Source organism: Carassius auratus, chromosome 2 (genome assembly GCF_003368295.1).
Source record: "Carassius auratus strain Wakin chromosome 2, ASM336829v1, whole genome shotgun sequence".
In the NCBI taxonomy this organism is placed as follows: domain Eukaryota; kingdom Metazoa; phylum Chordata; class Actinopteri; order Cypriniformes; family Cyprinidae; genus Carassius; species Carassius auratus.
In genome coordinates this window covers 27,910,203-27,936,230 of record NC_039244.1, presented here as the reverse complement: position 1 = coordinate 27,936,230, position 26,028 = coordinate 27,910,203, and the positions used below count along the sequence as shown (strand labels likewise).

The window sequence follows — 26,028 nt, the reverse complement described above, 5'->3', positions numbered from 1 at the left end:
TTTATATTACAATTTATTACAAAAGAACACTTTTTATTCCTATGATGTGATAATTCATTCCTATGATGTGAAAGCTGAATTTCCTGGAGCCATTACTCCAGTCTGACATGATTCTTCATTCTAAGGCTACATTCATATTAATTCAGATATATTTAAAACAGTGTTTTCATTTCAAAACCATCTCTGACTATTGCCATCCACAAGTTCTCACACTATTCTTCTGGCACAATCATTTTTTTAACAAATATCCCACCACTCACTGGTATGTCCAGTGCCCACTGTAAATCACCATTCTGTCTTTGATCTAAAATGCAACTGTCATCATCTTTTGCCACAGTACAGCAACTGCAAATAAATATTGCCATCTTAGCAGGATTAAAATATGATGAAGTCATGTTATGCTGCTGCAGGAAGAACATTTGAGAAACAGAGTATCATTCACAGTCTTTAATGAAGAAAACACGGGATAATCCACAATAAGAGCTGAGCAAACACACATAGAAACAAGTGGACCCGACATACACTACACTCAAAAGCAGAGACTGAAGGGGCGGTCACACTGCACCTTTCATTCCATTGATTTCCATTCGTACTCATACAAATACGTCAGACCGGAAACGCAAGCTCATGTGAAAAATTCCGTATTTCGATGCTTTCCAAAGCTCAAGTTTTGTGAATTTCTCTGTACAGAAATTCATAAATTTAGGAACTGCTAATTTGAGCCGTAGTGCCGCATCCTATTTTACATAATACATCTTTAAAAGATTATAAAATAAAATAAAAAAAGAAGCTGCATGGTTCACAGTGTCAGTGGAACGTTCTCACACGTTCAAAGTCTAGTGTGACCGGCCCTTTAAATACAAAGGATAATTGGGAAAACATAGAATCAGACATGAAACAGGACCAAATAAGGACAAACAGTAACAGAAACAGGCAAATCACGACACAGACAATCCAGAATCCTGACAGATAATTGTACAAAGTAAAAGGTATCTTTAGTAACATCATTAAAGTGAATAGCAAGAACAACAATGTTGGTACAGCCATAGATACAGTATATGGTAAAATTTATGTCACATAATTAAACATTGTTGAGTACCTCCATCATCATCATTTCTGAATTCCCTTCATTTTCACAGCACACACTACATGAAAATGTTGTTTTAAAATGTATCCACTTGGAAAGCTTCAAAAGGCTCAGTTTTCACTGGACAAAACCAGCCATCATTCCATCTCAATGTGGATGGAATCCTAAAAGCAGGGAAATATGCATTTCCAAATTCATCTGGATTAATGTGGATGTAACCTAATATGCTAATTTGGTGCTCAAGTAACCTTTTTTTTATTATTATCCATGTGCTTACATTTTTTAAAGCAAAAATAAAAATATGAATAATAATAATTAAATAATATTTTTATTTACTATCACTTTTAAACGAACTATTGAACAGTAGCATATGTCCAAAAATGTTTACTCATCTAAGTCCCTAAAAAAAGATCATCTTCATGGATACTGTCCATTTTGGTGAAGGCAACAATTTGCCATACATTTACCACATTACACAGACAGTGCATAATTACAGTGGCTGTGTTATTAATTATATGCCACCGTGCTTGTGGGATTCAGTAGGAAACCAGGGCAACTTCTAATTTTATTGCATCAAAGGCTGATGAGGCTCGGTCAAGCTTTAGCCATTTTCTTTGTGGACCGGGTCTGTGGTGTTTGCCGATCAAATTGAGCAGAGGTTAATTACACCTCCATCTCACGCCATGTTAACCCCGCTGCTAAGGATTCTAGTGTCATTATCCATTTCATGCAGACTGATCAGAGTATGTTCCCCATGGCTTATTATTAGTCGAAAATATTTATATAATATTTTATGTGAAAAACCGACCTGAAACCTAATAAATAAATAAATGTTGCTTAACTTATTGAAAATAATTTTGTTGAAGTACTAAAATTACTAATGTAAAACTGAAATAAAAAGTGTCCAATTCTCTAGTTGCTTATTAGCATACCTATTATTAACATATTGGTTGTTTATTAGTATTTATAAACCTTATTCTGCATGACCATATTCAAAATTCCTAATCCTATCCCAAACCTAAACTTAAAAACTTAAAAACCTTACTAATAATAAGCAGCAAATTGGGTTAATGGTTAATAGTTAATGGTTTGTTAATAGCGAGAAATGGACCTTAAAATAAAGTGTGACCAAAATAAGTTAAAGCTAGGAATCATAATCTTTTTTTTTTTCATGTTTCATCAATATATCATTTTCCTTTCTGTAATCTTTGTAATAGACTTTTAAACAACAGCAACAGCAAACAGTTCAGTAGTGACATAATTATGCAGGAAATGACATCAGCAGCATTTCTTGCAAAATATGTTATCGAATCATTAGTTATCTATAGTTTGTTCTATCATGTAAACTAACTCCCAGTTCCTCACTGAGATGTTTTTCTTATCATCAAGTTTCAATATTGCCATAACGGTGGCTGAGAAGGACCAGAGCATATTTCTGTAAGTCTGTTGCCCTTTTATAGAAATACTTCAGGCATGTTCATTTATTAGCAGTGGCAGAGTTCAAAAGGTACTGCATCATAGGAATGACCCTGCCGCCCACTCGCACGCTCCCTCAAATGCTCCTCCAATAATGCCACGTCTGCATCAACAAATAGATTTCTGTGACTCACAATCCTACTGGGGCAAGAAATGTTCCATTACTTCCTGTGGTCTCAGGTGCAAAGCCTCTTCCTTAATACATAATCCCACCACATCTCCTTCATGGTACGAGCAACAGTTTGTCAGACAGCTGCTCTTCCCAAAAGATTCATTCAGATGACTTCATGGAAGGAAAAACAGTATGAAAAAGGATAAGCTGAAAAGCCTGTTCTTTCTGTAAAAGAAGATGCTGTCACTTTTGGTTTAGGACTGGAGGTGTCAGGGGATGCTACAGCGTAGTGTCTATTATAGAGACGACTGGTGTCAAAAGACATCAGCCTCTTCCAGCCTGTGGTATTGCAATGCAGAGCTGAACAGATGCTTTCATGGGAAACTTTTTTACCACACGACTGAGGTCAGACCTCAAGTCTTCATGTCAAAAAAATCAATGATCTGGCAGGATTTCTATGAAATATTTCTTGCAGTTGAGACCTATTTTCCTCTGGACAGCTGCTATTTTTTCAGCAAAATATCATAAATATTATTATCCAGATCTTTTATGCTATTTAAAAATGGACAAATGTCTATAGATTTGAATAAAAAGAAAAAAACTCATTATTACTCATTATAACACTTCAGTTTTATCAGTTTTAGAACAAAAAACAAAAAAAGAAATGAAGCCAACGGGAATAATTCTATTTCTGTTTTTAATCTTCCCAATAATTTATCCTATGCTCTTGAATAAGTAATAAAAATTTTGTGATGTAAATGTGCTCTTGAATAAGTAATCAAATTTTTGTGATGTAAATGTTATCACTATCAATTGAAGCATCTTTTCAAGTTGTATTTAAGATATTTCAATTTTTCTAAATATATTACTGGCTATATTTCCAAGTAACAAATTTCTAGTAACAACATATGAGAACAGCATAGAATGTTGTACTGAAACTGAATTAGCAATTTCATTTACAACTTCAAAAAACAATTTTACAGTACATTTTGTGTGTCCAAACACTGTGATGTAAAGCTACATGTATTTCAGTGTGATTTTAGTCTTCTCTGTACTAAGTATGGCCACAAAAAGGGCTTCCAGTTTAATGAATCATTGCAAGTATGACTCCACTTTAAAAACATCTAAACAACTGTGTCGACAGCAGCACGTTCAATAGCAGTTTCAATATCTATTCCCTTTCTTAGGAAACATGTACTTGTGCTACGGATAAATGACTCATGAACACATGGGAAACCTTTGTGACACAGAAACCTTGTGATTGTTGCCTACGCTACTGAAAGGACTCCAGAGTTCCTTGTCCAATTACTGGTGCAGAACATTGCAGAAGTCAGTGTACAGCAGCACCTCGTTTCAATGATGGACAGTAGTTTGGACGACCAAGAGTGTCTTTATTTTCACACAAGGCTTTGCTGTAATTGCTGTATCTTTGAATCACAGACATCATGCTTCTCTTTTTTTTAACGTCTTTTCTTACAGCTTGATTATATCTTTTGCTTTTCTCTGTAGGACCCAGTGAGCTCGACCTCAGTCTGCTAACAGACAGCAGCAGCCTGGCAGATGTTCCCACTAAATTTGAGGAACAGGTATGAAAATGTTTTTTTCTAAATCCACACCTGGCCTTTGGTTGAGCACTTCTTTCTTTGCTTTTCTTTGTTGGCTTCACTTAAAATTTTGTGACTGTTGTTTGCTTGCTGCACATTGGTGTACACAATTTTTCTTTTAGAAGAACTCCAAGACTATCTTTCAACATTTAATTTAACGTGTTACTTTCTGTCTCTTTACAATTGATTATGAACTTACTAGCCATTTCTGAGTTAAAATTGTTTCTACAACGCTTTTTTTCAATGTAGGATTTACAATTTTCCCTCAACTTGAAATTGATAGTACATCTCACAAATAATTACAAAGATTAACACATTGAATTAAACGTGACGTAGAAAGACTGAAATCTGTACTTAGAATTCTTAATACAGGAAAACAAAATGGTTTGATCGTATCTTGCATGTATGTAAATCTGAAATCACAATATCACTCAAAAAAATGCTGGGTTGTTTCAACCCAACTTTGGGTCAAATATAGACTAACCCAGCTGTTGGGTTAATTTTTCTAAATACAATTTTAACCCAAAAGTTCGGTTAGTCCATATATGACCCAAAGTTGGGTTAAAACAGCCCAGCATTTTTTAGAGTATAGGATCTAGAGCATAAAAAAACCCATTGTCCCATTATTTTATTAAGAAGTTATTGGAATCTCAGATTAGGCTCAGATGAAGGGCTGTTATAGGCAGACCGAGTGAGTGCGAGATGCTGTATTTAATGGAAATGCTTGCTGAGTGACAGTCCTGCATTAGCGGATGGTCATTATGAATGATTCTTTCTCCTGCATTAGCTTCTATCTGGATGAAGCTTAAGCCAAAGTCCTTGACATTCATTATTAGTCTGCTATTTGAACTATTTTTGGAATAGGCTTTTAAAAAAAGCCAAAGAAGAATGCCCTGTATATTTGTTGGGTATTTCAAAAGCACAAACTCATTATTGCATTAATAACTGGTATATAGTCCCTGACCTTCAATATGGAAACGCAATCAACGTTTCTGAGTCATTGAGTGTGTATGATACAGATATAACGAGACAGCTCGATTGTTTCAGACCATCTTTTTTCTCAAGGTCAGGAAGAATGTGCTATATATTATTTACATAATCCCCACTGTCTCTGAAAAAGCTTGTAAAGAGATGTTATTGTAGTATTGCGTTATCTAATATAGAGCTCAATAAGTACATATTCTTAGATCTCATGTGATGTAATGCATGCAAACTCCGGAATCCATTACAAAAGAGTAAAAAAACTATTTAAATATAAATATAAAATATTATTAATATAATCTCAGTGAAACTTGAAATAACACTGATAGACTCTAGACAGCCTTAAATACATATAGTAACACTGGAAATGTGAAAGGGGAAATCTACAAGTTTTGCAAATACAACACATGTATGCATGTCAGGTTTAACAGCAAACTTATTAAATATATACCTATATAAACCTATGTAAAATATACCCCATGGGTGTTTCTGGAAATATGGATTTTGGCTTAATTTTAACTTGTAGAAAATAAACTCTTAAATGGATAATTCAGTCATCATGTAATACATAATTTACCCGCATAATGTTCCAAACCCGCATGATTTTGTTTCTTTTATAGAACATAAATAAAATATTTGTTTTAAATTCCTGTTTTTTACTGTCGATACAATTAAGGTCAAGTTTGGATCTGTTATCATTGTTATTTTATACATGCTGATCATTATTTTTTTACAATCTCAATATATATAGAAGATCATTACTCTACATTCAGCTTTATAGATTCATGCACAGTTCAAAATAAGCTCAAAACTGTAAGGAACCATCAGTGCTCCTGTCATGGATTGTTTGGATGGCTTTTGCTCTATTTTTGGAAAAGTCTTGTTCTCTTCACTTGCTTTTTCCTTTCGCCTCATTCTCATCTCCAACCACACAGAGTACAAACACACACACACACACACACACTACATAGAGAGACTTGTTATCTTCTATTCAGAGGGTTCTCACTATTTTCCAACAGATACAGCAGGGTAACATGAAGGCAGCCAAGAATTAGACCCTCCCTGTTGCTACATGCCTGTTAAACTAAATCCCTGAATCTGTTGCTTCTCTGTGTATTTCCATGGAGATGTTGTCATGCTTTCTCTATTATATTTGGTTAAAATCATGTCTGTCTGAGACAAAAGCAGTCGCTAGGGCTCCTTCGTGGAGGATGGTGTAAGGAGTGTTTATGGATGTGGATCAACCCACATTCCCACCGTGACCCTTTCATCTGTGTCCATCAGTGGTGCTGCTGTCAGCAAGCTCTCCATGCTGTCAGCATCACACAGGGAAAAACACTTCTGTAGATGAGAACAAATCTCAAAGCAGTCTTCAGCTCAGTGTGCGATGTGTTCAGAAGGATCTTGGCTCAGGCCATGCTGGCTTGGTTCTGTGCTGTGTTTGCCAACCACCTGCAATAAGACGTCCATCTACACTGCAGAAAGGCTTTAGTACAAGACAAAATATTTATGATCTCATTTTGTTCTATACCTTCATATTTTTAGCAACCCTTGACATTTTACTAACATATAGACAGTAATAAATTAATGGAAAATAAAATGTCTTGCCTGTTGAGTTCTCGGGTCACCATGTGCCCATTGATTCTACAAGTCTCTGGAACTCTGCTGGGATGGTTTTGGTGATTGAGGTGGGATGCAGTATTGTGGCACACCATAAAAAAAATGGCATACTTGGTTACTTTTTATGGAAAGTAGTGCATTATGTTACTTTTGCATTGTTTTTGTCTTGTTAATTTGCTTTTAATCAAAAAAAAAAGTTACTTTTGGCAACTGTAAAGGTCCTTTTTACTTTTTAAAAAAAAGTAATCTGAATATGTAACTTGAATTCTTTGTAATACGTTACCCCCAACACTGGCAATGTCTAACACAATGATCCACTTAAGTAGCACTCAAATTAATGTTTATATGTAATTTCACAATCATGTTTCCTTTTAAATGAGGTTAAAGTTCAGAATGTACTGACAGATATGTCATGTATTTAAATATATTTGTAATTACACATACTATAAATCTGATATCATTGCAATGTGCACATTTTAAAAGTTCAAGTGCTTAAGTGACCGTTTATTTCATTAATATGTTATCTTAAAGTACAGTTTTATAAAATGACTTGTAACATTTGAAGTACATTGCAAGATGCACATTAAATACAAGCACTTCTTTTTCACAAAGGATAGAAATGTTTCACCATAGGATAAGAGTGATCAGTCAGAACAATTTAGAATTAATCTAAAGTGACTCTGCCCTCAAAGAAGGGGAACTATGTCAGCAAAAAGCCCCAAGAGCCACTGGATTTTCTTTTAATCTTCTCCCATCTGTTATAACAAGCGGTTATGCACATTCACATAATAATGGTAGAGGTTTGTGTTATGGATGTTTGCACTATAATGTGCAGGCTACATTTGTTGTCATTTTGTAATGCTGTGTAACATGTTAGTTAAATTTTTTGGACATGTAGCATTTAAGTTCTTGGGCTTGTATTATGTTTTGACCATGTTTTCTTAAATTTTTTTAGAGGCAGTACCATATTCAACATGGTAATATTATTACTGGACAGTCACAATGATAGTGTCATGTTTTGGACATGCACTGTACAATGGTAGTGACATTTTTTCCCCCTGCACCTTAGTATTCTTTAAAAGTCCATTTGAGTACCATGACATTTCTTAAGTACATGGTATTAAATTCCAAAGTATTACAGTAATACAGTATTCATTTAGTAGCATACTATATTATTAGGCATATGGTATTTATTACCATCACTTTACCATAGTCCCCTCACAGTAGATTTTATATGGGTTTATTTTTGCTCTTTTACATTTATGATATATTTTTAAATGCAGTTACAAAAGGCAGTGTAGATGAGATGCAGCACAAGAGGACAAGCGCCTCATCCTGCAGCTTGTGCTGTGTTATGAGACAGGGGTGTCTGCTGAAATCATGCATACAGCACTTCCTGCAGCGCCCACGGCTCCTCCACACATAAAACAAGGCGAACATCCACAGCACATCAGACGACCTTCACTGCTGTTCAGTCTGCACAGCTAATGAATGAGAGGCAGACTGATATTCATGAGAAAACATCCTCCATGGCCAGAAAGAGAGAAAAGTAATGGAGTAAGAGTAATAACATGTGATGGAAGGAATTACACTTAAAGGTCTTCACTGCAAAATAATTATGAATGCGAATATTGACTCTTTGATCCTCTTTTGTAATTCACTTTAGTTAAGGGGTTAAAGTGTCTGAAATCTACATATAATATAATATACAAACCTCTAGAATATGGAATTAAGCTGGCAATATTGTCGTGAAGAAGCATTTGTAGTAGAAATAGCCTTCTAGCCAATCAGCTTCATCGTGCGTTCTAGTCACTGCCAGTGTAGCGGTTGAAAAGTAAATGGTAAACAGCAGCTAAAATCTGGCTTTATATGTTGCAATTAGGTAAAAAAAAAAAAATTCTAATAATAATAATTATATATATATATATTAGTGGTGGGCATAGATTATTATTTTTTTAATCTAGATTAATCTCACTATAATCTTTGGAATTAATCTAGATTAAAATGGCTCATTTGAATTCTACCGAAGGCATTCAGAATATGTGTGCTACCCAAATATATAATGACTAAAAGTAAGTCTTTTATAACGGGTTTCTCAAGCCAGGTGGTGGATTAGACCAGGGGCTCATCTCCTGTTTCCAAAATGCATCACAAAGTGCTTGAGAAAGCTGTAAACTAATTCCACATTGCACAAGGTGCAAACAACATTATGCCTGTTTCAGATAGACTCCGTATGCAGTGCGTAGGCGTTTCGTATTTTCTTACGCACCCATGTTAAAGGATTCCAGCGTTCACGCGGTTACGGTCCGTCAGTGCATTCCAGGAGCGGTGGGTCTGCAGCAGTGCAGTGATTGTTTACATACTATTTACGTACAGAGTAGCGGATTGCAAACGCGTCCTATGTGAAAGCACAATAGCCGTGTTTCCTATGTCGAGCTTAAAACGGAAATAGTGCGTGCCAGGGCCAGTCGCATTTCCACTGTCACTCGCCGGGGCTTCCTCGGGGCCAACGGCCAGGGTTTTTTGGCCTGATGAAAACCTTTGGCCAAAGCGGGCCAGCTGGGGTAGAGGAGGGGTTATGAACAAAGGAGGAGTTTCTCCGCATCTGGAGAGCTCAGCTCCACGGATCATTACAGAAAGATAACTCCAGCATTAAAAACTTTTTAAAATAAATCTTAAGGGAGAGAGTTCATAAGAGTTAAAAAAAAAACTCAGAAGCGAGTGTTTAAAATGATGTGCACTATAATCACTAAACAAAGCAGGAATATTTATAAGCGATGTAAAAGACTGTGCATGCTAAACATTAGCGTTACCATAGTAAACATGGTAAATACAACCAGGAGAAATCAGACATCAGCTTCTTATTCTGTATCAAAATTGTGTATTTATCTAGTAACATATGTTATCTGTCATAAGTCTCGTCTCGAGAGTTTAGCTCCGCGTAGTATATTTCATAAAAAATATAATATTGATTTTTGTCTGGGAGCTTTTATAAAAATAGAGAGACGGCGCTGTGGATCATCTTTAGAAAGCTAACAGCTATAACACCAGCATTAACAACTTTTTTTAAAGTAGTTGATCAAAACTCACTTTCACTCAGCAGCGAGTGTTTGAAAAAAACGCGATCCGATCCGATGTGGCTTATAATGACCATACATGGCAGAAATATTTTAAGCGATGTAAAAGACTATGCATGCTAAACATGTTACCATAGTAAACATGGTAAATATGACCCCTTGAAGAAATCAGACGTTAGCTTTCTTATTCTCTATCACAATCGTATTTATTTAGTAACCTATATTATCTGTCATAAGTCATGTCTCGAGAGTTTAGGTGCACATAGTCATAAAAATATAATAATGTTTTTGTTCGGTAGCTTTTATAAAAATAAAGATATTATCATTCATTCTAAATGTGATGTCTAAGCTACTGTGGCTACAAATAAACAGAAACAGACATGAATAAGCAGGTTATTTTCATAAGCGTTAAAAAAAGAATAAATAAAATAGAAATAAGTGTATTTAAGTGTGATTAATTTTGACTCCTAATAAATCAATTCATTATGATCAATGTGTCACTTATTCTATAGTTAAAACATCAATGCTTTTGAATTTGAATATTTAACAAAGCATGTTTAACATCGCTCATGTTCCAGTGATTTATTTCCTATTATTTCTGATAACTTCTCTTTGTTGGTGAAATGATGAGGTTGCATGAAGTTGTTCATGAGAGGCGTGTAAAGGGCGTGTTTTAGTAAATCGCAGCAGAGCTTCAGGCTCGACTGTGGAAACCCTGCGTTATTTTGGCCTCGAAGCTACTGGCCAGAGGCTATTAGCCCCGCCCGGCCTGTTTTAAGCCCTGGCCCGCACTGGCCCGACAGTGGAAATACGGCTGATATGAGTATGAGTCCGTGCTGCTTCAGCACCACATACGAAACGCACATGGACTCATACGCACTGCAGACAGAGTATGTGTTGAACAGGCGTGCGTCTTGTCAAGGTTTCCATTGGGAAGCTTCTTAAAAAAAAAAATCCCTGAAGCAAACCTGGCGGCTTAAGCTGCATCCATGTTAGCACGTCATATTTGATGTGGTAATTTCACAGTAGGCATACACACAAGTTTAAAGACTCATTCTCACCCCCTACAGATTCGGTTAGGTATACATCTGCGCTAAAATTTCAAGGTGAAAGTCATCATAGCTCACCTAGTGTAGACCCAGCTCCCAACCCAACTTTGAGAATAGATTAATGGCGATATTTTTTTTTATCGCCCGATAAGAGTCTCCCATTAACGCAGCACATTAACGCCAATAACGGCCCACCACTAATATATATATTATGTTTATGATGGTACACACACACACAAAAAAACCTACTAAGCTCTCTTTTGATGTGATTTGCATCTAGGGAATATTAAAGACTGGAAGGTCCAAATATAAAAAATATATAACACTCATTTAAAAAAAAGAAATAGTGATCAAACACAAATGGTAATTCTCAGTGTCTATGGCTGGGCTCTGTGGCCTGAAAGGTTCTAGTTAGAGCTTGTTTGCAGGCTTGTGGGTCTGTGTATCGTTTCTCTCTCTCTTTCTGCCAGTGAGTCATCGGACCGGCTGGCCTACCCACATCACAAACACGCTCATCAGTGGTACCCTGCACTCCTCCCACACACACACTCTCTTTTTCATCTCATCTTCTCTAACGCTAAAACAGTGGCAAGTTACTGCCTAAGGTTTTTTCTGTTAAACAGCCCAGAACTCTTTTAATCACAGTAATCACGACACAAACAATCAAGTTTCCAGTTTTCTGCGGTGTGTTTATGTTAAAAAAATTCCCATTTTCACCATCAGGGCAATAATAAAGATGCTAGATTCACCTGGAGTTAGTTTGAGGATAGTTTGAGTGGTCAAAGACTCTCCAGGCATCACGGCTTAATGATCAGAAGACCTCGAAAAAAAAAAAAAAAATATATATATATATATATATATATATATATATATATATATGAAACTAAATTTAAAAAGCACACATAGTGTAGGTTTAAAGGGATCCACAGGAATAAGAAGTACTCCATTTCCATATACTGCCAGATCTTTAAATGATGTCGGCCTATTTTTCTGCTGGATATCTTGTTCAGATCAGAAGTTGCAAAAAGTATTGGAGAAAAAAACATTTGTTTTCAAGATTATAGAAGAGCAAAGTATACATATAGAGATGTTTTGTGAATTCAACCACTTTTGAATAATAAATTCCATCTTTATTGAATGTTTCAATTCAAAATAAGCATTCTTGGGTCAGGTAATATGTGTAAACTCATTGAGGGTCAGATGTGCAGTTCCGGTGCTGGTTTGGATGTCATGTTATTCAGAGAATCTCTGGATGGTATTTATTCATAAAATCATTGTCTTGTGTTATTGTACAGATCCTTGAGCTTTTTAAAAGGAAATGTAATTCCTTTTCTTATGTGTCTTGTTCTCTATGGCAGACCAATGAAGAGGTGGCTGGAAATGCAGAGGCGACTGGAGAAAGTGAGTGCAGTATCTCTCAAGTGACCTTTGTGTACTGTGCTTGTGTGTAGGCTTATTTGTTGTAAGGAAAAACAAATACACTCTTAAAAATAAAGTTGCGTCAAAAGGTTCCGCAAGCGATGCCATAGAAGAACCATTTTTGGTTCCTTTAAAGAACCATCTCTTTCTTACCTTTTTGTAATCTTAAGAACCTTTTTTCGTCACAAAGAACCTTCTGTGAATCGGAAAGGTTCTTCAGATGTTAAAGGTTCCTTATGGAACCATTTAGACAAAAAGTTTCTTCTATGGCATTGTGAAGCACCTTTATTTTTAAGAGTGTATATGCTTATTGATGTAGTTCTGAAAAAAAAAAGTGAAATACACAATTAAGAATATATAAATAGTCTCACCAGACTTAAATTCTTGGTCTGGGGTTGGGGGGTCTTGTTTGATGTTGCTAAATATTTTAGTCATGAAACATCATCTCATTTTTTCCTATTAGTTATATTTTATTTTATTTTATTTTATTTTATTTTGTTCTGTTCTGCATGAGAGATTTTTTTAATGATTTTTTTAAATATAATTCTTTGGTAAGTAACTCAGGAGTGTAAAAAGTTGCATCAAGGGTCAAATTAAATATAAATAGTACATTAAAGTTAAAAGTTGCACACTTGTGCGCTGTACAGATCTGGTATAAAGAATGTTTCTGCTTAGGTGGCTGAAATGTCCGCACAATAGTGACAATTTTTGCTCAACAAAAAAGAGAATTAGAGGGATCATTGCATATTAGTAACTGAAAAGTCAGGGTTGTAAAGTCAGGTCTCAGCATTGAGGTGGCTCTGAACAATAGTACACTGAGTTTGAATTTGCCACTAAAAACTTGAATTTCAAAATGTAGGTTCGTTCGCACAAAATTTTAGCAATTTTTAAGAAATTCAGACTTTTAGTAATAGCAAATTGCAATTTTTTTTTTTTTTTAACAAAACTGGGTATAACCATTCTGATGCATAACCACTGGCACTGAAAATTTCTCTTGGCACTGATAAAAAATAATAAAGATTGTATTTTACTATAATGTATTTGTTATTGGTATCCCTGCATTTAATTTTTTATTTACATTTTTTGTCATTAATTTCCACCATTAATTGTACTGCATGTCATTACAAAGCCATATTTTGACATTCTAAAATTGATTATCTGATTGTAATTTTTTTTTATATGCCACCAGGTTTTCCTGTGGAGACCAAGAAATCAAAGGTCATCTTTGTGATTGGTATGTCAACTGACAATACTGCATTATCACATTATACAATAATTTCATCACACATTGTTTTCATAATAGACAAACACTCAAAGCAATATTTTATTGTGTTTACATTTGCCCCAGAAGAACAGGTCAGGAGCAATGTTGTGATGCAAAGTACATACATCATAGCTTATTTAAAATATATCAGACATAATAACACAAACTACCAAGTTTCTTTTGCAGCACAAACACACAAGCAGAATAATGAACTGTGAAACTGGGGGCAGGTGAAAACTTCTGAAGTTTCCTAATAAGATTTGTAATTAAAAGAGTTGGCAGTCTTTATCTGAAAATTCTGGAAAATGGAAAGCAGGCAGTCAAGATGGTACAAGTCTTTGTGTGCCAGGGGCTTTCCTCCCCTCATGTTTGTTCAAAAGTTCTAGCCAACTGGGATGTAGTGAGCCGAACTAAATGCCAACTTTACATTTCACTTTGGTAGAAAGAGGAGTGAAGAAATCGATTAGGCGGTCCTTTGAAACGGACCTGTTGGAAACGGTCTAAGGTCCTGTCCTCTGTTGCATCAGCGTTGTGGTACAGCAGTTAGGCTTGTAATGTTGGTTTAGATATGATATACAGATCTGAGATTGATAGCTTGAGTGAATTACACTCTCCAATGCACTTGACCACCCTGACACGCTAAAAACTTGTTGAAAGATTTATCAACACTGTATCTGCACGTCGTACCCATCCAGAAAAAGAATTCGATTAGACTTAATAGCCAGACTCAGGACACCTTTAAAAGCATTTCTCTCACTTTTTTTTACTCTGACATGTAGAATAGAATAAAGAGATTCAGAGTAGCTTGACAGAGTAAAAGCACAATTTTCTGGTTTTTGAGCTCACAGGTGTATAAATAAACGTGTCCGAAATGGAGGCGCATGAAGAATAGGATAAACTCAAGCCTTATTGAAGTGCTCACATTTGAAGGATTGAGAAACAAACAGCCAATGGGTAGGATTTCTAGATAATGCATTGTCCAATTTGACAGGAGAAAAATCTGAGAAGCAATACATATGAACAAATATCTCAATTTGTTCTCCATTGTATCTCAGTGCTGTTTAGAAGAAACAGCTTTAGAGAGGCTGAAAAGATTGTTTTATTTTTGTGGGCAAATATCATATAATCCTGATATCAGTATGACATCAAATATTAGTCAAGACTTGATCGAGATGCTGTAACATAATTTTAAACTCGCTATTTCTTCCAGTGATAATTGTTGAAAATAGGAAGTTAATCCCACAATTAAAAAATAATTAAAATTTGTGCACCATCATTTTTACTCCACTTCCTGTGTCTAGTGCTGTTTGGTTATGCTGTATTTGTTTGCCCATTACACTCCTGATAATGGTGGCGGTTTTAGAAAGAGCAAAATGCAGGATCCAGTTGCAATAAAAAAAAATATTTAAAGAAAACCCAAGCAAAAAGAAATGATTAGAAATCAGGGAAAAACAGAACCAAAATAAACATGCACACACAAAACATCCAGGAAGGACAAAGCAACACTTGAAACTTGAACTCTGAGTTGACTTACCCTGAGATTGGAAACTCATAATATCAAAGGTAAAAAGTGTCAAAGTGGTAGGTATTATGAATTTTCATAGTATCATACAGACAAAAGAAAAAAGAACAAAGCAGCTAAACATGAAGTATAAAAACAATTAAATCAAGGTAAAGCTTTAAGCATAAGAATGGAAAAAAAATCTTGTTTCCATTTGCATTAGTATTATTTTTCTTTTTTTAAGTGAAATGCACTTGCAGTGGAGAAAATATAAAAAAAAAAAATATTTCACTCACTGAAATGCAAATCAATCGCTAACCTTTATTTAATGTGTTTTTTTCCATTCAAATAAACTTACCATAAAAATGACAGACCTTTAATTTCTTTTTAAGTGGGCAAACTTACAAAATCAGTAGAAAATCAAATAAATATTTTCCCCACTGTAAATTAGGTTCCAAAATACTCACTAAGAAATTAATTTTTGCATTTGCAATTTTTTTTTTTTTTTTTTTTTTTTGCAGTGGGAATGAATCAATGAGGTATTTAAACATTACTTACACTTTAAAAAGGAGGAGGAGATTAAAATAAACTCTGGGTTTAATGAAGAAAGTCAACATGGTAACTGACTCTTTCAGAAACGGCTTGACTTACCCTGCTTTCTTGGGTTTGACAAGCCTTTCATTCTGAATGGAAAACCCAGTTTCCCTCATTTCAGGGTTAACATACTCAGGGTTTTCACTTAAACCTTGTGCGCTGTTCAAATTCACTACCCTTTCATTATGTTCGGGATTTTTTGCATAAATCTATTAATCAACCTCAGTCCTGATTTTTTTCTCCATCACTTACTGTTTGTAGCTGATTTTGCTCCATGGACTTCCTTCCATTAATACAACATTTTTTGATTGCAAAGCCATGACACCATAAAATCATGCATTCTTAATGGTTGGTGGTTTTTAGGGGTGCTCCGATCACGATCGGCCGATCGTTATGCGCATCTCGTCAGTAAAGCCGGTTCTCTAATCAGCGCTTAATTCCATCAGGTGCGTGATTTCACATAGAGCAGCTGTTAATACACAGCGCCGTTGTTAATAGAGAAGATGCGCAAATCCACTTCATTTTCAGCGTTTTTTGGCGCATCTTCTCAGTTAACAACGGCTCTGTGTAGTAACAGCTGCTCTATGTGAAATCACGTACCTGATGGAATTAACCGCTGATTAGATAACCGGCTTTACTGACGAGATGCGCATTAACGATCGGCCGATCGTGATCGGAGCACCCCTAGTGGTTTTCCCTGTTGGGGAGAGGTAAAGTTTGTAATTTTTATGGTTGATCATTAGGTGGGACCATTAACCCTTTAGATAGGCCTGTGCAAAAAAAAAAAAAAGAAGCTTAGTTTCTGGCTAAGTTGTGGCCAAAATAGGACACAACTTTACTCAATAGTGGACGAAAACATCCCCAACACTGCATAAGGGTTAACCTCCTTTCTTAAATGGGCCTCTGACCAAGAACAAGGGAAAACGTCTAGGTTACGTATGTAACCCTCGTTCCCTGAAAGAGGGAACGGAGACGTTACATCAGAAAGAGACTGATGGATGGGGTCTCGCCCAAGAGCCCAATCACCTTCGAGTGGGAACAAAATGAGCCAGAGTACACAGAGTACCTTGGCTCTGTGGAATTTACAACTCGCACAAGTCTTCACTTCACGTAACGTCTCCATTCCCTCCTTTAGGGAACGAGGGTTACATACATAACCTAGACGTTCCCTTTCAGTCGGTCACGTTCTACGTTACGTCAGAAAGAGACTAACAAATGGGTTCCCGTACAAAACGCCACATGGCTGTCAGAATACACTGAGTAGCATATTCCAGCTGGACATATGCTAGCAGGCTGCCTGCTCGTAGGAGGACATACAAAAACAGGTATCAACCGAAAGCTGGTAATACTCATTAACTCTGTGGTACCAGCCCGCAGGGTAAGTTTCAATGACAGAGCTGGCAAGGTGCTTGCCAAGGGAAAGACACATGCTACGAAGAGACTCACTGTGGAAATACACACGTGGGATTGCCCAAAATGGGAATCTTAACACATGGAGGCACCTAGTCCCACACAGGGCTGATCAATAGGGCATGCATGCAAGTGCTGGACATCAACAGTACTGGAGGAACCCAGGGTTCTGAATTGAGGAACTCACCTGAGGGGAATAGCGCAGCAAGGTGCAGCAAGCAGATTGACACTGAGCAGGTCCTTACTGGCCGAAGGGGCGAGTACCCGGGAGGACACGGGCTCTGCACAGAGATTATAAAATCTTGCAGATGTGTGAGTGTCGCCCAGCTCGCAACTCTACAGATGTCTGTTAGCGAGGCGCCATGCGCCAGCACCCAGGAGGAGGCTATACTCCTAGTTGAGTGAGCTCTCACCCTAGGGGGCATGGCAGGTCTTGAGCCTGATAACCCAGGATAATAACATCCACTATCCAGTGGGATTACCTCTGCTTGGAGACAGCCTTTCCCTTCTGCTGGCCTCCGTAACAAACAAAGAGCTGGTCTGAGGTCCTAAGGCACTGAGTTCTGTCCACTTAAGTGTGGAGCGTACGTACTGGACAGAGCAGTGCCAGGGCTGGGTCTGCCTCCTCCAGGGGCAGTACTTGCAAGTTCACCACCTGATCTCTAAAGGGAGTAGTGGGAACTTTGGGAATGTACCCAGGCCGGGGTCTCAGGATAACATGAGAGTTGGCCGGCCCGAATTCCAGGCACGCTCTGTCAACTGAAAATCCCTGCAGGTCCCCGACCCTCTTCACCAAAGCCAAAGCTGTCAGGAGCGCATTTTTCATTGATAGAAACTTTAGCTCTACTGAGAGCAAGGGTTCGGAGGGAGCCCTCTGCAGTGCCGATAGAACCACTGCGAGGTCCCAAGAGGGAACTTGCTGAGGGTGAGGCGGATTGAGCCTCCTGGCCTCTCTCAGGAACCTGATGATCAGATCAAGTGACGAAAAGGTTCCACTTCAAAGCATAGGCATGTCTGATAGACAAGGCTCTAGCTGAAGTGATGGTAGCAACCACCTGAGGTGGCAAGGTACCTAAACCTTCCGTGACTAGGGCTGGGACAACGCGTCGAGGTCATCGATGACGTCGACGCAAAAAATACGTAGACGCAAAACATGCGCATCGATTCGTCGACCTGTTTTTATTTCTCTAAAAAACGTTTGCAAAACGTTTACCTTATGTGCGCTGAATATACGCAATGGCCGGATCAACATTCTGCCCAACGTTATATAACCAATCCAGGGGTTTTTCTGCATTGGTCTTTTTTTTGGCGGCTGTCAAAGCCTTTTTGATCGGTGAGTGATGTAGAATGTGACAGGGCGCGTACGAAAGAGAGCCCCGGCTGCGCACACTCACAGTCTTCAAACAACACGAGCGCTTCTTTCTCTCTCTCTCCCTTGTGCATATTAATCAAAATCATTAAACATGATAGAAAAAGGGCGAAACACCAAAGTTTCACGCGTGCTCGTGCACTCACAGTCTTCAAACTACACGAGCACTGTCTTGCTCTCTCTCTCTCTCTCTCTCTCTCTCCCTTGTGCATATTAACCAAAATCATTAGACACGATAGAAAAAGGGTGGAACACCAAAGTTTCACATGGAGCATTCAGAGTTTTTTTTTTCTCCATGACAGGCTGTTGGCTCCCACTCTTAATTTTGTATTTTTATTTTTTTGGAAAAGCACTCTCTGTATTAGATTAAAGCTCTCAATTTTACATTGGTTACTGTATTCTTTCAGTTGCTCTAAACAAGTATTTTGGGTGAACTTTTTTACTGAATGCTAGTTGTTATTTTCGGCTGAAAGAAGAATTTTTTTTCAGTAAGCTAGGCCCTATGTGTTCAGTAAGCTTGTTTCAGTAAGCTATGTGTTTTCAAGGCTTCAAGGTTTTATTGAATGCTATCTTTATACAACTGCAAAGTAATGCATTCTTAGTCAGTCTTTTATTTTGTAATTTTAAGAGCAATAAACATATATTGCAATGTTAAGGAATTCATATTTTTTTCATTCAGATATGTAAATCAACATGTATAAATTGTTAGTAGTCAATTAATGGGGAGATAATCAAAATCAAATCGGTCAGAAAAAAATTAATCGTTAGATTAATCGATGCATCGAAAAAATAATCGCTAGATTAATCGTAAAAAAAATAATCGTTTATCCCAGCCCTATCCGTGACCCATCCAGAACCCACACATGTAGGTTCCAAAGAACGGGAAGCGGGTGCCAGAGGGTGCCCAGTCTCTGAGAAAGAAGGTCTTTCCTCTGAGGAATTGGCCAGGGAGGGGCTGTTGCGAGGAGTACAAGTTCGGAGAACTAGGTCCGGCTGAGCCAAAAAGGCGCAACCATGAGGATCTGCTCCTCATCCTCCCTGATCTTGCACAACATCTGTGCAAGGAGGCTCACTGGGGGAAACGCATACTTGCGAAAGGTGCCCTCGGTCAGGGAGTAAAACAACTGGCAGTGGGAATTTTCTGGAGAGGCAAACATGTCTACCTGAGCGCTCCCAAATCAGCTGAACCAACTGGGGGTGGAGTCTCCATTCCCCGGGGCGAGACTGCTGCCATGAAAGCTCGTCGGCTGCACGATTGAGCTTGCCCGGGATGTGAATCCAACCACGAGGTGAAGGTTCGGAGGCAGGCTGGAGTGACTGTCACTCAGAGTGTGCCCTGTTGCCATGCCCATCTCGGGACTCAGTCGTGAAGCCAGTGCTGAAGCGGTCTCATATGGAGCTGGCCGAGTGGTATGACTGCCGCTGCAAAATCGAGGTCCCCTACCCTCTTGATGGAGGCCAATGCAAACAAGAGCTGAGTCTTTATTGAAAGAAACTTTAGCTTGACTGCAAAGGCTCAAATGGGACCCGCTGTAGTGCTTCAAGCAGTAGAGACAGGTCCCAAGAAGGTATAGAGGGAGTTCAAAAAGGGTTCAACCTTCTTGTCCTCCTAAGAAACCTGATGAGCAGGTCGTGCTTCCCCACCATTCTCCCTTCCACAGGGGGCATGGTTAGTGGAAATAGCAGCGATGTAAATTAAGGGGGGAGGGAGACAGCCTTTGCTCCAACCCTTGCCGTGAGAAGGAGACCAAGACTCTGATCAAACATCTTCGGGGGTCCTCTCAATGAGAGTAACACCACTCGCAGAATAGGTTCAACTTCAAGGAGTAAGCGTGTCTCGTAGATGGTGTTCATGCTAAAGTGATGGTGGCCACTACCTCTTGGGGTAGTACACCTAGAAACACAGCATCCCATCCAGGGACCAGACATGAAGTTTCCAGATGTCTAGATGTGGGTACTGCAGCGTGCCCTGTCTCTGAGTCAGTAGATCCCTCTTCAGAGGAATCTGCCAGGGAGGGGCTGTCACAAGAAGCATCAGTTCAGCCAGGTCTGAGTTAGCCAGTAAGGCGAGTAGCAGCACAAGCAGGACCTTATCCTCCCTGACTTTGCAAAGTTTCTGTGTGAGAACTACATGCCTGCCTTGTGAGCATCCTTTGCGATGGATCAAGGCAAGGGGCACTGCTAACAAGGCAATTGATATGACACTGCAGTTGTGGGCCCTCCACACCCCCAAGACTTCTAGCTCATTGTACAAGGCACTGCAGCCAGTGGTGGAGGCATCTGTGTTTACCACAGTATGCCTTGATATCTGTTATAGGGGCACTCCTGCCAGAAAAAATGCAATGGCTGACCATGGGGTGAAGGTTTGGTTGCAGGCCGGTGTTACTTGTAGCCGATTAATGCCACGCTGCCACGGCCACCTCAGGTCTGGCCATGGAGCCAGTGCTGAAGAGGTCTCATATGAAGCAGCCCTTGCAGTGTGACTGCCGCAGCAGCTTTCATATGTCACAGTAGCCTCTGAAATTGTTTCAGTGGGTCTGCTTGAAGACCCAAAGATAGAGGAAATTGTTTTTTTGTTGAGATTTTGGGATTTTGGGTTGCCCGTCACAGGGCCTCCTGCTCTTCTGCTTGCTGCCAGGTTTGGCGGGGGCCTGGACAGGAGGGGTGGCTGCCCTGCAACCAGTTCCACAGGGCCACTTAGCTGTAGACTGCTGCTGTAGCATGGGTGAGGGGCTGGACGCAGGGGTCGCAGAGCACTTTCAGAACTTCAGAAGCAGGTTCTTCAGTGCTTGAGCCTGATGGACCTGCAGTAATGCCATGGCCTGTAGGGCGGAGGCAGTCTCTCCGCAGGCCGCATAAACAGTGCTGGTCAGACCAGACAAGTACCGACAGGCCCAGAAGGTAAGGGATGGTTTGCCCTGCAGTACAGGCAGTACTAGGACACAACTGCATCGCTAATTACTGCTCAACCCGGGGGATTTCTGTATCCCCTGGCTGCTCCTTTGTCGAGGGTGGTGAGGGAAGAGGAATTACCAGGCCGGTTACTGGCAGTAAAAGGTGCCATCCACAACCTGGTGAGCTCTTCATACACCTCCAGGAAGAATGGCACTGGAGTGGGGTGCTGAGAACCAGCGCAGGCCACCCCAAGAGACCAGTCATCCAACGTTGGGGGCTCAGGACGTGGTGGAGGTCTCCAATCGAGCCCTACCCTCTAAGTGATACAGGTTGCGGAACACTACAGAAGTGACTGTACCTGGGAGGTTGGTTCCTGTCCCTGGCAGGTTGGTTCCTGCCCGAGCTACAGCCTGAAGTAGTCCTCCCCTTCCGCCTGGAAGTGAACTATATCAAGGTAGATATAGTTCACTTCCAGGCAGAAGGGGAGGATCACAATATTAGTGTTTTACTATATGTATAATCAAATAAATGCAGTCTTTGTCAGCAAAAGAGGCTTCTTTTCATGTTTTGCCTTTTTATTTATTTTGCACTGTTCTCTGAGGTCCACTCATAATGTTATCAAAGATTTAGAAGTAATAGGCTTCTGTCCTGTTGTGTAGTTTAAGTTACTATGGCAACGAACACTGCTAAAAGCCAAGCCACTTACATGGTACCTAAAACCCAGGATTGGTGCAAACTAAACTGAAACTTACTTGGCTAGCCAGCTAATCCAGCTTTATGGTACATGCCATTGCATTTTGCTCTCTTGTTATTTACACCATATGTGCAAATCAGTGGGCAGGGCTAAACAGGCAGTGATGTAGAAGTAGGCATTGATCTTCTTCTGCAGAGATGGGTTTTAGCCTCACTATAACGTTAAAAAATGGCACATTCCACAACCTGTCGTTTTGGCAGATTGGCTTCAATAAAAGCTGTTTTTAGACTAACAAGAAAGTTTTGAGTTTTAAAACTTACAGGAGGTTTTTATTTATTTTTTCATAGTACAATTACCTCTTATATGTCAAAAGATCAAGGGATTGTTATGGCTTATCACTGCCAGTTGTTAATTTCTCAATTCATGACCTCTTTAATATTATAAAAATTCTTACCGACTTAAAAAATCTTTAACAGAAGCACAAGATAAATAAAAAGAGATAAGGCTTATTTAATGTTTAAAAAAATGGCTTTTAAATATAATGGTTAAAGCTGCAGTAGGGAACTTTTGATGCTCTAGTGGTTAATAAACAGAACTGCTAGTGTCTTGCGGAAGAACATTGTAGCCGGAGCTACTTCTCTCTGTTTATGTCTATGAAGAATCACAAAGGTACTGGGTTACTCCGCCGCGGTACCCCCGAAGCAATCTAAAATAGTCTGAATATAAACACTTATTATAGGTGTACCCTAGTGATTCAGGACAAGCTAAAAACACGGTTTGGAAAATGGATTCATGATGTACTCGCTTATTATGTACATTTTTCTACATTTTGAACACAAACAAAGTTAAGGACCGCAGCTCTGATTGGTTGTTTTTTACCGGGAGCGGATGACTTTCTGCAAATGGCAATAGGACCACTGGGAGGAGCCAGAGGAGCTTGATTTTTTTTTATCTGTCTCATATTCTACTGTCAGGACATAAGGACAGGTTTAAAAAAAATGTAAAAAATATGTTTTTACAAAAGTTCCCTACTGCAGCTTTAATGGATAAAAATTATAATTTTGTCCTTAGACAATGAAAAAGTTTTAAACTACAGAGGTATTAGTAACATTGAAACATGATTTGTCACCCTCCACTAAAAGTGAAAACAGAAACAATAGTAACATTTAATCATATAGCAATGCAACTATAAAGCATTGATTTTAAACCAATGATATTTATCCAGTAAACAGAGCCCAAGCAATTAGTGAAGTATGCCTCCACTCACTGATTTTTGTTTGCTTTGATGCTTGATGATTGTTATTTTTGTTTTTTCATTAGCATTCTTACAAGTTTGAAATATGCTTACCACATCATCATCATCAGTGTTATAGACAACAGCTGCTGGCAGAGTAGAAGACGTTAACTAGGGATGTCTGCCTGTGGACTGTTTGGATAGATAAGGGCTGCCCTTAGCTGTGTGCAGAATCTTAATGAAAGCCTTTGGGAGTTCAGTCAGATGGCAGGGTTGGGGTGGGCCAGCACACCATGTGAGGTACAGACCATAAGATATCTGCTGATAATTCATCCCACATCTCCCAAGACAGCCAATTACTGAGGATCTGGCCCTTGTCCCCCACTATTTAGAACAATCTTTCCCATCCATTTTATTTACAGCTTTTCATTATAAGCTGTTCTCAACTTTCTCATTCTGACCAGGTGGGCCAGGATCAGGGAAAGCTCTCCAATCGGAAAAGATAGAGGAGCGGTACAGTTTGAAGCGCCTTTGTCCTGGGGACATCCTGTGCAGCGAGTTGCAGTCTCACAGCGAGAGAGGGCGGTTTCTCCGAGACCTTTTGGAAAGAGGAGAGCAGCTTCCCGAGGTGAACAATCTTCTAAAAGTCCTTTGTGGAAAATTACAATGATCAGCTTCACCTTCCCTGGATTTAACACTTATTTTTAGTCACTTCCTTATTGGCCTCACGAGAGAGAGCGGGAGGTTGGCGCTTGGTGCGTACGCAATGTTAATAAATGAGACCCCAGGTCAGGACAGAAATAGATAGGAAAGAGAGATCAATTGTCTACCCTGCAACTTTAGAAGAATCAAACCAGTGTTCTGACGAATTGTGCTAACCTGTCAGATTTTGCTACCTCCCATTGAAACAGTAGATAGCACAATGCGACAACAAAAAATGCTATCCATTAGATTATGCTTTATTAACATACACCTACCCCAACCCTTAACCTACCCTTACAATAATGCAAATACAGTTGTTATGTGTTGTTCTGCGTGAGAAAATTGACTCAAATATGTGCACACGCAGAATAAGCCCTGGTAGGACAATCTGATGGGTATGAAGTGTTAGGACACCAGTGTCAGCTACGCAGAAGAGTTAGATGACTGAGTTATGCAGGTATAACAGGTTAAGGCTGGGTTAAGGAAATGACCTGCAGTGTTTAGCTCCATCAGTAATCAAACACACTTAAATCTTCAGGGTTATTGTAAAAATTACAAGCAGGTGTGTTTGATTAGGAATGGATCTGAAATAGGCAGACAGGCCCTCCAGCCACTAACTTAGGCTCTCGTTGTTGTGTTTATTTCCTAAGGTTTGGCATGTTGCTCAGTGTAATTCAGACTTAATCAGATGATTTATGTTACAGTGGTGTTGCCTAGCAACATGACTGTCATTAACATTTGCTGTGAACTACTTTTAGTTGTCCCAGACTTCTCACTTCTAATCTAATGAGCGTGTTTGTGTCTGTGTTCTAATGAATCTGTATGTGAGTGGTCATCTGTTTTTCCTCTTCTGTGTGTGGTTAAGGACACGCTGCTGGATCTGTTGTGCGAGGCTATGACTTCTACTGTGCGTCAGGGGAAGGGCTTCCTGGTCACTGACTTCCCAAAGAATGTGAAGCAGGCACAAGAGTATGAAACCAAGGTCAGTGCTTTTCAGAAAAAGACAAAATCACAATACAGTCCCAAATGACAAACACTGTAGCACTGCCGTTGAAATCTGTTGGGAAGTAATGGACTTAAGTTTTAGGGAGTACGTCTCTCAAAAATGAAAACTGACATTTTTACTCACTCTCACGTTGTTTCAAAGCCATATGATTCTTTGTTTTGTAAAACACAAAAAGAGCCATTTTCAAGAGTGTTTATGCCCACAATACAGATTTCAGGTCTTAAAAAGCAATGTGATGGCATTCTTTGACATACAGGTGGAAAATATTTTGTCATTTGCTGAAAATCATTTGCTCAAATGTCATTTGCATATGAGTATTTGTAAATGTAGTGTGAGAATGGTTGTTTTTTATTTAAATATTTTTTCACTAGATTAAAATAAGAAAATACTGAAGAGTTTAAGATTGGATCATTATTGCAGTGATTAACATGTTTCTTTCAACAATGTCGGAAGACTTACCTATGTGTAAATTCCAGGATGGCAATACCAAGATTCACCAGGTTTAATTTGTGAAATAGTGACTCAGTGAGCGTGAGGAATCATTTTCATGTATGAATTGGCCACCACAGTGTCCTGAGCTGAACCCTATTGACAATCTTAAGGATGTGCTGGAGTTGACTTAACAGAGTGGTTCAACTCTACCATTGTCAATACAAGATCTCAGACAAAGATTTGTAGAAGGAATAATGCTTTGATGTTGCATGAGTTTTTTGGGGAAGTTGTGGCCTTGTGGCTAGAGAGTTTAACTCCTAACCCTAGGGTTGTGGGTTTGAATCTCAGGCCAGCAGTGTGTGTTCACTGGTGTGTGTGTGCACTTTGGAAGGGTTAAATGCAGAGCACGAATTCTGAGTAGGGGGCATTTTAAAGTTACCTCTAGCACATCCCAAAGACTTTAAGTGGGGTTAAGATCAGGACTCTGTGGTTGTCTTTCACA

General features: G+C 38.9%; 1 protein-coding gene across 2 annotated transcripts in view; it reads left to right on the top strand.

The window, feature by feature from the left end:
* The window catches only part of LOC113039154 (adenylate kinase isoenzyme 5), a 92,503-nt gene that overhangs the window by 63,496 nt on the left and 2,979 nt on the right, over positions 1 to 26,028 (top strand). For both annotated transcript variants that reach the window (XM_026197062.1, XM_026197056.1), the window contains exons 8-12: positions 4,185 to 4,261; positions 12,365 to 12,407; positions 13,615 to 13,659; positions 23,851 to 24,014; positions 24,954 to 25,070. In XM_026197062.1, coding sequence (XP_026052847.1) covers positions 4,185 to 4,261; positions 12,365 to 12,407; positions 13,615 to 13,659; positions 23,851 to 24,014; positions 24,954 to 25,070 — 446 coding nt within the window. The remainder of the gene's footprint in view (positions 1 to 4,184; positions 4,262 to 12,364; positions 12,408 to 13,614; positions 13,660 to 23,850; positions 24,015 to 24,953; positions 25,071 to 26,028) is intronic.